This window comes from Hyperolius riggenbachi, chromosome 11, assembly GCF_040937935.1.
Source record: "Hyperolius riggenbachi isolate aHypRig1 chromosome 11, aHypRig1.pri, whole genome shotgun sequence".
Taxonomy (NCBI): domain Eukaryota; kingdom Metazoa; phylum Chordata; class Amphibia; order Anura; family Hyperoliidae; genus Hyperolius; species Hyperolius riggenbachi.
This window is the reverse complement of record NC_090656.1, coordinates 121,840,788-121,858,718: the sequence shown is the minus strand read 5'-3', so window position 1 is coordinate 121,858,718 and position 17,931 is coordinate 121,840,788. Positions and strand designations below refer to the sequence as shown.

Genomic DNA, 17,931 nt, shown 5'->3' with positions numbered 1-17,931 from the left:
TACCACCGGCAGCCAGATACAGATAAAGTATTTACATGCACGAGCATCGGGTGAAATATCTATCATTTCAGGGGACAGGGGGCGGCAAGGCGGTGTCACAAGGCCAATTTCCAAAAGATTTCATGCTGAAATCAATCAGGAATCGGCCAGTGGTGTATGGGCAGCCAACAGATCTGTCTCTAATCAGATTCTCTTCACAATAACCAGAAATGTCTTTTTTTTCAACTCAAGTTAAACAAGTTGTAGCAAAGTAAGGACGAAACCCGTATGAATGCCTATAGTTTTGAAATTAAATTACTGTAAAATACCATATTTTTTGGACTATAAGACACTCGGGACTATAAGATGAACCTAGCTTTAGAGGACCAAAAAACAAGGAGAAAATATATACAAAACCTGGTGTGTGCATGGTGCAGGGGTGTCTTATGGACCTTCTCCCCAATTATTATTTCCCCCTTGTGCCCCCTGTGTCCCCCTTGTGTCCTTTGTCCCCATGCTGCTGAGGGAGGGCAGTGATTGGCCCCAATGATAGAGCCATAGTCCCGCCCTCAAGACCATTGGCTCCTATTAAAAATAAAGCAGTGAGCAGCTGTGATTAGCAGTCAGGGGCAGCGCCCCCACCTGATTAGTAGTTTCCTACCAAAAGCCTTCCTTACATAGGAGGCAGAGCGGCATGGCTTCTATGTAAATATGTGCATCGAGGACATGGGAAAGGGGACACGGGATATTGGAGGATAGGGGGGACACTAGACACAGGGAAACTGGACATGGGAACACAGGAACATGGGACATGGGGTATATGTATTAGTCAGGCTGTAAGATGCACTGATTTTTCCCCCAGTTTTGGGGGGGAAAGTGTGTCTTATAGTCTGAAAAATACAGTACATAGTATTGTTGTGTTTGCAAACTTTTCTTGCAGAGTATTTTTCTAAACAAAGATCACATGTTCTTAATATGTTGTACCTATAGTGCATATACATTCTTAAAATGCTGTGTTATAAGTAGGCTTATTGAACATCTCTGTTTTTCCAAGGCCTCTGTGGAAACTTCAATAGTATCCAGAAAGATGATTTTCAGACCAGTAGTGGAGTATTAGAAAGCAATGCTGTTGATTTTGCTAATACGTGGAAGACTCAATATCAGTGTGAAAATGTACCACCAATACATGAGCATCCCTGCATGTATGGCATAGAAACTGGTAATAGTTGCTTTTCTTTAATAAAAGTTATTTTTAAATGTAAATATTTTGTAATCAGTATATTACAAATGGATATGTATACATAGAAATAAACATTTTTGTTGGTAATGTAACTTATTTCGTTATTGATTTTCATTTCTTACTCTCCATTTTATAAACAGAAAAATATGCTCATTACTGGTGTCAAGTACTGCTTGAAACTGAAGGTCCTTTCGGTGTGTGTCATGCTATAGTAAATCCTGGCGACTACTACCAGGTACTTTATAGTATTTTGACTTTTGCAGAATGTATGTACAATATTTTGGGCTTAGTTTATTTATTTATTGTATTTGTAAAGCGCCAATATATTACACAGCACTGGACATTAGTTTAGGTTACAGACAATATTTAGGGGTGCAATACGACAATACAGGAATACAAGAAAACCAGACAACACAGCACAGTATGAATACAAGGTCACTGGATGGAGCATGGAGATTAGGCAAGTTGAGTTCACACAAATGCATAGCATGGGTGCACAGTAATGGAGGTGCATGATCAGGTAGGACACAAAAGGAGGAGGACCCTGCCCAAATGCTTACAATCTAGAGGATAGTTCACTTTATTGTGTTTTAAGAACTTCCACTTTACAAGTCTAACTTTCACCAAGAATAAACTGCTTTGCAAAATTGCTTAATCATGTTTATTGAAAAACAAAACAAAATATAAAGGGGTCTCTAGTGGTAACTCCAGATGAATGTAATTTAGAATATTTATTTAGTATACTTATTCTGCACGTATAGTAAAATCAATATACATATATACCGTAATTCACATGTTATAACGTTAATTTTAATCTAATTTTTCTGAAAAAAACAAAACAATTTTCTTTTCACCAGCTAGGTCATCAACTTTGTGTACACATCAGCACAAAGCTACCATGTCTTTAGATCATCATTATTGTTATTATTTTACTGAGGATATATGCCAGAACGGAAACTATGTAATCAAACCATTTTGTTAAAGTCTAAACCAATGAAAAGTGCGCTTTTAGATTACTCCAACCAGGCTAGCAAAACATAGAAGTGCAATGAATCCAGACTTTTTCTGCAGGATTCTGCACTCAAATGTGTCAAAGCAATTAGTCCCAGCTTGATCCATAATTGTGTATGGTATCCTCAGAAAAAAATGGGTGTGGCCATGGCAGGGTGTGGGCGAAGCTAACCGTAATGTAACAGTGTAACACAAAGACAGTTGGCCCAAGTTTTCTCCCAAAACATAGGAAGACCCCAGAAAATACACATAATGGTGCAGCATTTCCCCAGAAAATACACATAATGGTACAGTTTCCCCATAAAATACACACAATGGTGCAGTGTTTCACCAGAAAATACATATAATGGCACAGCCTTTCCCCAGAAAATACAGATAATGCAGAGATGTTTTACTCGAAAATGCACTTAATACGGCAGCATTTCATCAGAAAATAAACATAGGTGGCTGCCTCTGACACATGAGACAAGGGTTCGAATCTTAGCTCTGCCAGTTCAGTACGCCAGCACCTATTATGTAGGAGACCTTAGGCAAGTCTTCCTAACACTGCTCCTGCCTATAGAGCGTGTCCTCGTGGCTGCAGCTCTGTTGTCAGGAGAAAAGACAAAATGTTATCTGTCTTGTAATGCAGCAGCATTTCACCAGAAAATACACATAATGCTGCAGTGTTTCACCAGAAAATACACATAATGCAGCAGCGTTTCTCTAGAAAATATGCGTAATGTGGCAGCCTTTCCCTTGAAAATACAGAAAGCAGGGCAGCGTTTCTAGCCTTTTCCCAAAAAATACAGATAATGCGGCAGCATTTCACCAAATACAGATAATGCAGCAGTGTTTCACTAGAAAATACACAATGGCGTAGCCATTTTCCAGAAAATACAGATAATGAGGCAGCAATTCACCAGAAAAATGCACAAAGGCAGGGTTCCTCTCTTATGTTTCTTGCCCTTCTTTTAGTGTACCCTATTAGCACTGGTGCTAGTGGTGCGCCTGTCAAGAAAACACATTTACTCTACTGACTCCTCTCCAGACCTTCAGTTAGGCTCTCCAATAATCTTCTGTGCTGCAAGTTTGTCTGCAAGACTCCCACGTGATAGGCAGTGCAGGGCTTCAGACACCATTTTCCAGTTGCCCAGCTCTGCCTGCCGGAACCCACAGACTCATGCAGGCTGAAGTTGAGCTGCGGGCTGCAGCCGGTGAACTGGCATGATGCCTATTAGAGCATATTGTACGAGAGAAAAAGGATGAGCGTGCACCTTCCGTCCAAATACGTGGTTTATTGGCACAGTGGACTAGCATGTAGTATTGCAAGCGACTAAATAAGGCATACAGAAATGTGCTGGTGATAACTGCATAATCAGCATACTCTTACGTGTCCCGAGTCGTCAGGGAAACTGGTGCTGGAGGTGGGTGCTAGGTGATGAGCGGTGGAGCGACGGCCGTTTCGCGTCTGTACGACGCTTGGTCACGCGAACCACTGTAAACACGGAAGCGGACGCCATGGATTATAGCGGAGACTTACTCCGCCCCTTCCGCTGACGTCACTTCCTAGAGACTAACCTGTGGAGCGCAAGCCCAACGCGATGCGCCATGATGATGGAAGTAATCCGTCATAGAGTACGTTAAAAAGCGTACCTCATTGGAAATAGCCTTAAAGAAAAAAGTCATTACTTTTAAAAGAAACGCCCACCATATTAAATATTAATGCGGGAGTTAACTCTCAGATAAAAGCGAGGAATAAAAGGCGAGACCAATCAAGGCATACCACATAAGCCCCGCACTCCACAGGATGTGCAAAAAGTGTCTTAAAGTGACAGTGCAAATTAAAAAACTAGTTGCTTGGGAAAGCTGAGCTAATGGACAAAATTTACAAGGCATAAACTAAGGCACATGGCTAGAGGAGGTAGAAGAATATTAACTCAGATGTCACAACAAGAAGATTGTTATTACAATCAGCTTGATCCAATTGGGAAACATCAACGTAATAATAAATAGGTAAATCCCAGATAAGTATACGTATAAAACTAATCTAACCCTCTATTGTGTCTAAGCAAGAGGTATATATCTAGCGTCCTCTTATTAGGGAGCTATAAAACCTAGGGGGAATGACAAATTCATACACCTACTCAAATAAGAGAACCCCCTAGGAGATATATCTAAGGGTTATAAATTACCCACGTCCATGCACCAGTTACGCCAAGAGAACTTTTACAACATCAAATCAATTCAAGTACTATAATATATATACACATATAGCCAAGTATGATATCCAAAGGATGTAAAGTGTCAAGGGTCGAGCATACAAGATAGCTCTATCCTATCATTAAGACCTAATGGGCCCATAGCTTCAGTTTTCAGAATAATTTTGGTTTCCTTTCTTAATAGGAGTTTCTCTCTATCTCCTCCCCTTCGGGGGATATCTTGTTTTTCCAAACCTGCAAAGCGAATGACTGAGCCATCCCCATCATGGGTTTCCCTCGTGTGGGTTATGAAACGTGTGCAGCCTTTACCAGACTTAATTGATACAATATGCTCCCCTACCCTTGTTTTCATGGGACGGGTTGTCTGCCCAACATAAAAGAAATCACATGGACATAACATTACATACACTACAAATTTGGTCTGACATGTAAAAAAATCTTTCACTCTAAGCCTCTCTTTACCCAATCGGATACATTTGTTTTGATCAATATTGTTACATAAATGGCAATGTCCACATCTAAAATTACCCACTGGGAGAGAGGCACTTAACCAGTCTTTAGTTTTGGGGGTCACAAATTCACTGCTCGTCAATATATTCCCTAATGTGGGTGCTCTTCTGAAAGCTACTCGTGGAGGAACCTTTGAGATGGAGTCCAAGTCCGAATCTCTAGTGATCATCGACCAATTGGAATATATGGTTTTTCTAATTTGTTCTGACATGGAGGAGAACTCAAACGTAAATGTGGTTCTATTCTTTTGATCTTTCTCACTCCTTTTGGGAGCAAGCAACGCCTCTCTCTCCTGTTTCTGGGCCCTATCCTTGGCTTTCTTCAAAATTCTCTCATCATACCCTCTTCGTTTAAATCTTGAGGTAAGATCATTTGCCTGGATATCAAAATCATTATCCCTACTGTTGTTCCTCCTTAAACGTAAATATTGGCCATAAGGAATGGCTTCAATCACGTGTCCAGGATGAAAACTATGTGCGTGGAGAACTGAATTGGTGGCAGTGGTCTTTCTGTAGCCTTTGCTAATCAATATGTTGTTCTCCACCACTAGTTTAACATCAAGGAAAGTGATCTCTTTTTCACTTAGCTCTGAAGTAAATTGCATATTTACCATATTGTTATTCAAATATTGCATGAAAGAATCAAATTGACCATTTGTTCCCGACCACACCACCAGGACATCGTCCACATACCTCGACCAATGTCTGACATGCCCCCGGAAAGGGTTGTTATCCGAGAGCACGGCAGACTCCTCCCACGCCCCCAAAAAGAGGTTCGCATAGGAGCACGCCACCGGGGTCCCCATCGCCGTCCCCGAAATCTGTTGATACCACCTACAGTCAAACAAAAAAGCATTATTGATCAAGACGAATTCCAAACATTTTAAAATGAATTCAATATACTCTGCATCTTTGTTGGTGCGAGACAAGTAATGTCTGACCGCCGCGATACCCAGATGATGGGGGATACGGCTGTACAGACTAACCACATCGATCGTGGCCAGTCTGTCACCAGGGACCCAGGTGGTGCGCTCCACTAACTGCAAAACCTCCAGGGTGTCCCTTAAATGTGAGGGGACCCCTTGCAAAAGGGGGCGCAGGAGGTGGTCGAGGTATCTGGACAGTCTCTCAGTGAGAGACCCACAACCCGACACTATTGGCCGTCCCGGGGGTGCGGTCAGGGACTTGTGGAGTTTAGGGATGTGATACCACACAGGCCGGCGAGGGAAGAGTGGCAACAGATCATTGGCCAATTTTTTGGGGAGAAAGCCTTTTTCAACACCCTCACGTAACAACGTGCGTAGTTTGTTCTGATAGCGAGACGTGGGGTCGGACAGCAATGGGAGATAAATTTCTTCATCGCCCAGCTGTCTCAGCGCCTCATCCCGATATTGGGCCACCGACATGACTACAAGGTTGCCTCCCTTGTCCGCCTTTCTCAAAACTATTTCTCGATTATTTTTTAACCACATCAGAGCTTTCCACTCTTCTCTCGTTAAGTTCGACTCCACCTCCCTATAGACTTCTGCCTTAACATCTCTTAGGGTATTTTCAAAAAAGCGTTCAAGGGTAGAGCCCGAGGTGGTAGGGAAAGATTGGATAGATTTACATGCTCTGAAAGATCCAACATCTCCCAGTTTGAGTTCTTTTTCTTCTGTTGTAGATTGTTCTAAAGTAGCATTAGATTCTTCCTCTAAATCCAATAATATCTGCAGGATCTCCTCATCCGTGGGATTCGACCGAATCTGTGGGAAAAAACCCAAGATACCGGTGTCCTTATCCCCAGTCATTTGAGGGATATTACAGAAATTCACACCTGGGTTAATCTCAGCCCCCTCAACGAGTGTCTGCACCGGGTTGACCTCACCACAGTGAGTGACACTTGCTATCCTAGGGGATTTAATGAACTTACTATGATCAAGATTGGCAAATTTGTGTGCAATCACCAATTTGCGCACTGATTTGAAGAGGTCTATGGTGAAAGAAACAAAGTCAAACTCCCTTGTAGGGCAAAAATTAAGTCCTTTCTTCAATAACGTGTTACATTCCAAGGGGATGTCAATTCCTGAAATGTTAATAATATGAAGATTATCCTCCTCGGGGACTTCGCCACTCAAGGGTTTGAGGTGTACCTCTTTGGCTGTAATTATTGCATTGTTTTCCGCTTCATTACTGGTTTCGTTACACTGGAACCGTCCCAACTGACTGCTTTGAGTCTTTTGCTAGATTTTCTTCTTCCTCCTCGTCGGACTCTCCCCCTAAAGGGGCTGACCCCCCTGCACATTCCTGCAATTGGGTTGAATCTTTTTTAGGGAACTGTTCTCCTTCTTTCCTTGCTTTGGCTTTGTTATTTAAGTATTTTTTTGAATTTCGTTTATACTGTGGAATTTTGTTGCCTTTTTTATCGTGGTCACTATCTGACCCTGAGTCTGTGGTCCAGTAACCCTTGCCTTTTGGATTTCGCCTTGCTGGTATAGGGGGTCCCCAATTGAAGATTTTATTATTAATTTTATTAATTGAAGATTGGATCAAGCTGATTGTAATAACAATCTTCTTGTTGTGACATCTGAGTTAATATTCTTCTACCTCCTCTAGCCATGTGCCTTAGTTTATGCCTTGTAAATTTTGTCCATTAGCTCAGCTTTCCCCAGCAACTAGTTTTTTAATTTGCACTGTCACTTTAAGACACTTTTTGCACATCCTGTGGAGTGCGGGGCTTATGTGGTATGCCTTGATTGGTCTCGTCTTTTATTCCTCGCTTTTATCTGAGAGTTAACTCCCGCATTAATATTTAATATGGTGGGCGTTTCTTTTAAAAGTAATGACTTTTTTCTTTAAGGCTCTTTCCAATGAGGTACGCTTTTTAACGTACTCTATGACGGATTACTTCCGTCATCATGGCGCATCGCGTTGGGCTTGCGCTCCACAGGTTAGTCTCTAGGAAGTGACGTCAGCGGAAGGGGCGGAGTAAGTCTCCGCTATAATCCATGGCATCCGCTTCCGTGTTTACAGTGGTTCGCGTGACCAAGCGTCGTACAGACGCGAAACGGCCGTCGCTCCACCGCTCATCACCTAGCACCCACCTCCAGCACCAGTTTCCCTGACGACTCGGGACACGTAAGAGTATGCTGATTATGCAGTTATCACCAGCACATTTCTGTATGCCTTATTTAGTCGCTTGCAATACTACATGCTAGTCCACTGTGCCAATAAACCACGTATTTGGACGGAAGGTGCACGCTCATCCTTTTTCTCTCGTACAATATGCTGTGATGATTTTCTTCTGATACAGAGCAGTGCACACGCCAGGGTGGCACTTTTTGACAGCAGCAAGCGGCATACAAACAGGGCACTGGATGGTTACGAAGCCTGAGGTCATCTGTCACTCTAGTTGAGCTATAAGGGTTGTGCCACACCCACACGCTGTTTTTCTTCCTTGAATTGAACTTGCATGTGTATACGTTTTCCTTCTTGTTAGTGTGTTGAGCACCCCACAATGACAGCAAATGGCAAAGAGCAAGATGCTATTACAAATGAAGAATTACCAAGTGATGAATTTGAAATTGATTTAGATCTGTGTAATATAGTGAGTGAAAAAGTAGCAGAAGGAAGAGAAGATTTAAATAACTTTTTTTCCAACACTGCGGAATCGACACAGGCAAATAAAGAGGTGGGTGCTAAGGTGTTAGAACAGAGACTGGGGAAACTGAGCGAACAAGAAACCAAATTGTTCTGGACAGTGGCCACTCTAAAAAGATATAAAAGAGAAGGCATAGTGGCTAGAGGTTTTAGATCCTATAAAGAACCATCAGAATATAGAGAAGATCCCGAGTTTGTGGAAGATTGGACTACAGCCCATCTTGATTACGTAAAAAGACTACAAGAGATTGTATTGGCACGAACAATCAAGGAATATAACAAGATATCAGACGAATTACAAGATACAAAAAACAACTTTAAAGTATCAGTAACACCAGAGAGATATCAATTAGTCAGTACCAAGATAGAAACCAAGATATTAAAGATACAAGACGAAATTAAAACGAGAAAACTAAGAAAGTTCTTTAGAGATAAGGAAGATTTTGATAGTAATAAAATCTTCAATTGGGGACCCCCTATACCAGCAAGGCGAAATCCAAAAGGCAAGGGTTACTGGACCACAGACTCAGGGTCAGATAGTGACCACGATAAAAAAGGCAACAAAATTCCACAGTATAAACGAAATTCAAAAAAATACTTAAATAACAAAGCCAAAGCAAGGAAAGAAGGAGAACAGTTCCCTAAAAAAGATTCAACCCAATTGCAGGAATGTGCAGGGGGGTCAGCCCCTTTAGGGGGAGAGTCCGACGAGGAGGAAGAAGAAAATCTAGCAAAAAGACTCAAAGCAGTCAGTTGGGACGGTTCCAGTGTAACGAAACCAGTAATGAAGCGGAAAACAATGCAATAATTACAGCCAAAGAGGTACACCTCAAACCCTTGAGTGGCGAAGTCCCCGAGGAGGATAATCTTCAAATTATTAACATTTCAGGAATTGACATCCCCTTGGAATGTAACACGTTATTGAAGAAAGGACTTAATTTTTGCCCTACAAGGGAGTTTGACTTTGTTTCTTTCACCATAGACCTCTTCAAATCAGTGCGCAAATTGGTGATTGCACACAAATTTGCCAATCTTGATCATAGTAAGTTCATTAAATCCCCTAGGATAGCAAGTGTCACTCACTGTGGTGAGGTCAACCCGGTGCAGACACTCGTTGAGGGGGCTGAGATTAACCCAGGTGTGAATTTCTGTAATATCCCTCAAATGACTGGGGATAAGGACACCGGTATCTTGGGTTTTTTCCCACAGATTCGGTCGAATCCCACGGATGAGGAGATCCTGCAGATATTATTGGATTTAGAGGAAGAATCTAATGCTACTTTAGAACAATCTACAACAGAAGAAAAAGAACTCAAACTGGGAGATGTTGGATCTTTCAGAGCATGTAAATCTATCCAATCTTTCCCTACCACCTCGGGCTCTACCCTTGAACGCTTTTTTGAAAATACCCTAAGAGATGTTAAGGCAGAAGTCTATAGGGAGGTGGAGTCGAACTTAACGAGAGAAGAGTGGAAAGCTCTGATGTGGTTAAAAAATAATCGAGAAATAGTTTTGAGAAAGGCGGACAAGGGAGGCAACCTTGTAGTCATGTCGGTGGCCCAATATCGGGATGAGGCGCTGAGACAGCTGGGCGATGAAGAAATTTATCTCCCATTGCTGTCCGACCCCACGTCTCGCTATCAGAACAAACTACGCACGTTGTTACGTGAGGGTGTTGAAAAAGGCTTTCTCCCCAAAAAATTGGCCAATGATCTGTTGCCACTCTTCCCTCGCCGGCCTGTGTGGTATCACATCCCTAAACTCCACAAGTCCCTGACCGCACCCCCGGGACGGCCAATAGTGTCGGGTTGTGGGTCTCTCACTGAGAGACTGTCCAGATACCTCGACCACCTCCTGCGCCCCCTTTTGCAAGGGGTCCCCTCACATTTAAGGGACACCCTGGAGGTTTTGCAGTTAGTGGAGCGCACCACCTGGGTCCCTGGTGACAGACTGGCCACGATCGATGTGGTTAGTCTGTACAGCCGTATCCCCCATCATCTGGGTATCGCGGCGGTCAGACATTACTTGTCTCGCACCAACAAAGATGCAGAGTATATTGAATTCATTTTAAAATGTTTGGAATTCGTCTTGATCAATAATGCTTTTTTGTTTGACCGTAGGTGGTATCAACAGATTTCGGGGACGGCGATGGGGACCCCGGTGGCGTGCTCCTATGCGAACCTCTTTTTGGGGGCGTGGGAGGAGTCTGCCGTGCTCTCGGATAACAACCCTTTCCGGGGGCATGTCAGACATTGGTCGAGGTATGTGGACGATGTCCTGGTGGTGTGGTCGGGAACAAATGGTCAATTTGATTCTTTCATGCAATATTTGAATAACAATATGGTAAATATGCAATTTACTTCAGAGCTAAGTGAAAAAGAGATCACTTTCCTTGATGTTAAACTAGTGGTGGAGAACAACATATTGATTAGCAAAGGCTACAGAAAGACCACTGCCACCAATTCAGTTCTCCACGCACATAGTTTTCATCCTGGACACGTGATTGAAGCCATTCCTTATGGCCAATATTTACGTTTAAGGAGGAACAACAGTAGGGATAATGATTTTGATATCCAGGCAAATGATCTTACCTCAAGATTTAAACGAAGAGGGTATGATGAGAGAATTTTGAAGAAAGCCAAGGATAGGGCCCAGAAACAGGAGAGAGAGGCGTTGCTTGCTCCCAAAAGGAGTGAGAAAGATCAAAAGAATAGAACCACATTTACGTTTGAGTTCTCCTCCATGTCAGAACAAATTAGAAAAACCATATATTCCAATTGGTCGATGATCACTAGAGATTCGGACTTGGACTCCATCTCAAAGGTTCCTCCACGAGTAGCTTTCAGAAGAGCACCCACATTAGGGAATATATTGACGAGCAGTGAATTTGTGACCCCCAAAACTAAAGACTGGTTAAGTGCCTCTCTCCCAGTGGGTAATTTTAGATGTGGACATTGCCATTTATGTAACAATATTGATCAAAACAAATGTATCCGATTGGGTAAAGAGAGGCTTAGAGTGAAAGATTTTTTTACATGTCAGACCAAATTTGTAGTGTATGTAATGTTATGTCCATGTGATTTCTTTTATGTTGGGCAGACAACCCGTCCCATGAAAACAAGGGTAGGGGAGCATATTGTATCAATTAAGTCTGGTAAAGGCTGCACACGTTTCATAACCCACATCAGGGAAACCCATGATGGGGATGGCTCAGTCATTCGCTTTGCAGGTTTGGAAAAACAAGATATCCCCCGAAGGGGAGGAGATAGAGAGAAACTCCTATTAAGAAAGGAAACCAAAATTATTCTGAAAACTGAAGCTATGGGCCCATTAGGTCTTAATGATAGGATAGAGCTATCTTGTATGCTCGACCCTTGACACTTTACATCCTTTGGATATCATACTTGGCTATATGTGTATATATATTATAGTACTTGAATTGATTTGATGTTGTAAAAGTTCTCTTGGCGTAACTGGTGCATGGACGTGGGTAATTTATAACCCTTAGATATATCTCCTAGGGGGTTCTCTTATTTGAGTAGGTGTATGAATTTGTCATTCCCCCTAGGTTTTATAGCTCCCTAATAAGAGGACGCTAGATATATACCTCTTGCTTAGACACAATAGAGGGTTAGATTAGTTTTATACGTATACTTATCTGGGATTTACCTATTTATTATTACGTTGATGTTTCCCAATTGGATCAAGCTGATTGTAATAACAATCTTCTTGTTGTGACATCTGAGTTAATATTCTTCTACCTCCTCTAGCCATGTGCCTTAGTTTATGCCTTGTAAATTTTGTCCATTAGCTCAGCTTTCCCCAGCAACTAGTTTTTTAATTTGCACTGTCACTTTAAGACACTTTTTGCACATCCTGTGGAGTGCGGGGCTTATGTGGTATGCCTTGATTGGTCTCGCCTTTTATTCCTCGCTTTTATCTGAGAGTTAACTCCCGCATTAATATTTAATATGGTGGGCGTTTCTTTTAAAAGTAATGACTTTTTTCTTTAAGGCTCTTTCCAATGAGGTACGCTTTTTAACGTACTCTATGACGGATTACTTCCGTCATCATGGCGCATCGCGTTGGGCTTGCGCTCCACAGGTTAGTCTCTAGGAAGTGACGTCAGCGGAAGGGGCGGAGTAAGTCTCCGCTATAATCCATGGCGTCCGCTTCCGTGTTTACAGTGGTTCGCGTGACCAAGCGTCGTACAGACGCGAAACGGCCGTCGCTCCACCGCTCATCACCTAGCACCCACCTCCAGCACCAGTTTCCCTGACGACTCGGGACACGTAAGAGTATGCTGATTATGCAGTTATCACCAGCACATTTCTGTATGCCTTATTTAGTCGCTTGCAATACTACATGCTAGTCCACTGTGCCAATAAACCACGTATTTGGACGGAAGGTGCACGCTCATCCTTTTTCTCTCGTACAATATGCTGTGATGATTTTCTTCTGATACAGAGCAGTGCACACGCCAGGGTGGCACTTTTTGACAGCAGCAAGTGGCATACAAACAGGGCACTGGATGGTTACGAAGCCTGAGGTCATCTGTCACTCTAGTTGAGCTATAAGGGTTGTGCCACACACACACGCTGTTTTTCTTCCTTGAATTGAACATGATGCCTATTAGATCCTGCAAGACTGTTCACCTTCTGGGGGAACACATCATCCGGCGTTGCATGGGCGTGCCAGATGAAATGGGCAAATGGGCTGGATGTGGCCCGCAGGCTGTAATTTGCCCACCTCGGCTTTAACCACACTGGCCATTACTCCCATCCCTTGTATTGTCTATAATCCCTCTCATGCGCCATCTGGGTGCTTCCTCAAAGACCCATCCTCAGCGCTTATGCGCTGTCCAATGCCTGTATCCTAAGTCACCTTGGAATGGCAGCTGGCCAATCTATTGTCTTATCAAATGGACAACAGAGGAGAAGAGAGGCCATTATTTACACTGAGGTGGAGAAACATTTAAGATTGGAGTGATGGTAGATATTGAAAATGTTATTTTTGTCTGTGGCTTTGCAGTCATGTTAAGAAGGTGAGGAACTGTGATACCTATATGTGCGGTGATGGCATTTGACGATGAAAGAGGGCCTAGAGTCACGGAGTGAAGAGCACGTGGTGTAACTGATATATACTGTACATATACTGTACTGTATCATGCTGTTTTTTTCTTTTTCTTTTTCTTTGTATATTTTTTCTGAGGATTACATACACACGCAAGGATCAAGCTGGGACTAATTGCTTTGTACACGTGTGAGCGCCTAATTCCCACAGAAAAGTGTGGGCATTTTGTTAAGGGCGCTTTCACACTGGCATGGTGCGGCATTTTACCCCAGCCTACCGATAGGGCAATGTAAGTCTATGGGGTAGTTCACATTGCCTGTGGCAGAGCAGAGACAAGGTCCTCCAGCACCCAAGGCTGAAACACCAAAGTGCGCCCCTCCATCCCTCCCACCCCAGCCATCACACACTGATTGCTATTAGACTAAGAGGTGCCACAGGGCCCACAACCTCCCCAACACCTTAATATCTAGTTATCTGGCTTGCAGTCACTGCTATGTATCCCCTTTTCTTATTTCTTTCTGCTTCATACACAATTAGGAATGACAGGTGAATGAATTGTGCGCCCCCTCCTACACTGCGCCCTGAGGCTGGAGCCTCTCCAGCCTATGCCTCGGCCCGGCCCTGGCCTGTGGTGCACTTCGCCGGAAGCACTCTATCTAACGCAAATCGCATATCTACGTCACTGTGCAGTGATCTGCGGCAGAACAGAAAACATGTAGGTCTATGGTGACACCACAGTTTTACAAATCGCTCATGCGCAGAAATAAATTTTAGCAATGCGCTTCTGAGCATCTGATAATCCCTGAAGGCTTGTTTTTGGCGGTGCGGTCTCTGGACCACACCGCTCCCGCAAACCGCAATGTGAAACCACCCTCAAGTGTTTTAATAAAAACTTTGCACAGTGTTTTATGATCCAGTGATTGTTTGCTGTAGTTTATAGTAATTTGTTCATAATAACGCTTCTGCAGTAATTTTGTCCAGGCAGAACATACCCTTTCTATTTTTTGTAATTGACGACAATTTCGCAAAGTTGGGAATTTGCACAAAAGATACGTTTTCATGAAAATAAATCTTTACAATTTTTTCAATAGTTAAATTTTTATTTTTGCAAATTTGACAAGCTCACTCAGCTACATCTTACCCAGTTATATCTTATAGAAAAGTGTTTAGAAAGTATTTCTTTATTTCCAAATTGTTTACCTGTTGGCTAAAATAAAGTATTTGAAAAAAAAAGAAAGTATTTCTTTAGACAAAAAACATTGTCAAAATGTGTATTTTGGTTAGTCATTCTTATTCAATGCCAAAACAGTGAAAATTACTTTTTTTGGTTTGTAAACTAATAATTATTATTAGGTTATTTAGTGGCTGTGGCTGGATAGTGTAATGGTTAAGGGCTCTGCCTCTGACACAGGAGACCTGGGTTCAAATCTCGGCTCTGCCTGTTCAGTAAGCCAGCACCTATTTCAGTAAGGAGTTTCTTGGGCAAGTCTCCTTAACACTGCTACTGCCTACTGAGTGCGCTCTAGTGGCTGCCTCACAAGCGCTTTGAGTCCGACAGGAGAAAGGCGCTATACAAATACTGCCATTATTATTATTATTATTATTTATATTTTGAACATTCAGAGAATAGTATTACACGATTGAAAAAAATACTGTTGAGAATTGAAAGGAAAGAAGTTAGCAGAAGAAAAAGGATAGCAAGAAGAAGGAGAAAACAATAAAGAAAAAGGAATATTCTGGTTGCTGGATTTTAAAATGTATTCTGCAAATTTAGATTTTCAGTTACAGTATCTTCAGGCTCGGAGCACATTAGGCAGTGCAGAAAACCATGCATTTCTGCACTATGCGTTTTTACTTTTTGGCTGCATTTTTGTTGTGCTTTTCTTGTGATTTGTGCTTTCATTTTCTTGTGTTTTGCGTTTTAAATAATTTCCCTAATCAATGGAGTAAAATACAGTAACATAAAACGCATGTAGGCTCCCTGCACACTGCAAATCCATTTTGCGATTCCATTTCCAATTCCGATTTTCCCTGAATGCAATCAACAGAAAATCAAAAAACGCAGCATGCAGTAACGATTAAAAATCGGAATCGGATGTAAAAACCGATTAAAAATCGGAATCGGAAATGCATGCAGTGTGCAGGGGGCCTTAAAAACTCATTCAGCTGTGTCTCCTTTTAAAAGATACATTATGTGCGTTTTACATGTATTTTTGAAAATTATGCACAATGCAAACGCACAATGTGCATTTTTAAATGTGTCCCATAGATTTTCTTTAGCAGCAAAAATACTAGTATTATCCTTAATGCTAGCGTTTCTGTCTAGCGTGTTCCTAGTCTCACACTTTTGATTGTGCAAAATCAGTCTAAACCTTTTCAGGCCATATATACCTATTTCTGAATGTCTTGAGATATGATTCAGTGTGGAGGTGACTTCAGGTCTTTTTGGTTTTCTGTTTGGAATGATTTTGTACAGTTCAAAAAGGTCAGGATGAAGTGAAGATATAAGACTGTTTAAAGTGTGTTTTGTATTCATACTACAGCAGATTTTAGTGCAAGACTCATTTCCCCACTAGTCCAGTGTGTTCCTTTACTTTAGATGCAATTGACCTCATGAAGATCCTTATTTTTGCCTAACTCTGTTGACAAAATTGTGAGGCAGGCACATGCAGAAGGAGGGGGGGGTGGCTCTGGGTGCCCAAGCACCCCCCATTTAAAAATAAAATGGCCCCTTGCCTGCAAAAAAAACGCCCTGCCCCAACCGCGATGAGCTCTGCCCACTGCATGAAGGAAGCCCTACCCACCACTGACAAAATATTATAAGAACTGGAAGGGATCATTGTAGGAAGAATATGGTGAGCTTCTGAGAGGAACTGACAGTGAGGTTAGTATGTAATTTTCATTTGCAGCTACATCATGTGTTTATTTTAAATAATATTACTGGCTTCAGGTTCCCTTTAAGAGCTGTATATTTACTGAGACCATTACTTCTTTAATCTATTCATTGTTAATCAGTAAAAGCTTTGGGTACTTTCATAATTATCAGGTTTATGACACCATACATACAATGCCGATTACAGTGTAAGGTTTCAGCCAAACATACTTTACAGTACTTTGCATTTGTTTTCCTGGTTTGATATTAACCAGCATTTCCACTTCTAGACATGCCTCTTTGATACTTGCTCATGTAAAAGAGCAGAGGACTGTCTGTGTGCTAGCCTCTCCTCCTATGCCTGGGCATGTGCTGCTGCTGGTGTCGTCATATGTGGATGGAGAGAAAATATCTGCCGTAAGTGATAAAAGTAGTACTAATTTTCCAGGGCGGTTCTTAAAAGTGACTTAAAGGGATTTTCCACCAGAATTATAATGAGTCATGGCCTGGGAAAATAGAAGGTTTTTTTTATTAATTTATTTTTATAAAGATGCTGAAAAAAAATGATTAATAGGGTTGGTGCACACTAAGAGCACTTCTGAGTGCTTTTAAAAACCCTAGCACTTTGAAAAGGGCTTGGCTAATGTATTTGCATGGGAAGGATCACACCAGAGTGATGTAATTTTTCTCTGAGGCGATTCAGCATCACTAGTAAAAAACAATGTGTGCGGCGCTCTACACCTGTCAGTACAAAGTGCCAGTTCAATTCTCCAAAGATAAAACACAAGTGTGAAGAAGCGCGGAAGAGCCGCCGCCATGAGTCAGCGGCAGGCGGCTCTTTCCGCGCACGGCGGGGCAGAGCACGGGGAGGCAGCCGCCTCCACTCAGTCTGAGGCGGCTGTCCCCGTGCAGAGCATGGCGGAGCGCGCATGGCCCCATTACTGAGGCACCGCAGAGCGGTGCTGGTGTGGCTGGGACATATAGTCCCTCTAGGTTTAGAGTGACGCGCGCGCGCGCACTCAGGCAGGGAAAATATGACGGCCAGAAATGAGTCAGCTGACCAGGCTGGTCAGCTGACCCCGGCTCCACTCCTCATTGGTCCAGCACTTAGGGAGGTGCTGGAGTGATACCTGTGTATATATACTGCCAGCTGTTCAGTTGCTGGTTGTCTGGCGTTGCGAACACATACGTGGGAGCACTCAGACCTGTAGTCAGATCCTTAAGTGTGCCGGGACCAGCTGGAGCTGTAATCCTACACTTAGCTAGATTCTGTTGATAGCTAAATAGCTAAAGTACTAGTTTGATTGTGATTATCTGTTATGACTTTTTGCCTGCCTGACTATCCTCCTGAACCCTGATCTTGTACCTCGATATTTCTGATACTCTGTTGCCGAACCCCGGCTCGTC

At 42.5% G+C, this 17,931-nt stretch overlaps 1 protein-coding gene across 1 annotated transcript in view; it reads left to right on the top strand.

Annotated features, from left to right (window-relative positions):
• Positions 1–17,931, top strand: part of LOC137537707 (mucin-5AC-like) — a 535,576-nt gene that overhangs the window by 226,059 nt on the left and 291,586 nt on the right. Inside the window, exons 14-16 of the mRNA XM_068259643.1 lie at positions 1,034–1,198; positions 1,360–1,454; positions 16,815–16,941. Of these exons, the coding sequence (XP_068115744.1) occupies positions 1,034–1,198; positions 1,360–1,454; positions 16,815–16,941 (387 nt within the window). The remainder of the gene's footprint in view (positions 1–1,033; positions 1,199–1,359; positions 1,455–16,814; positions 16,942–17,931) is intronic.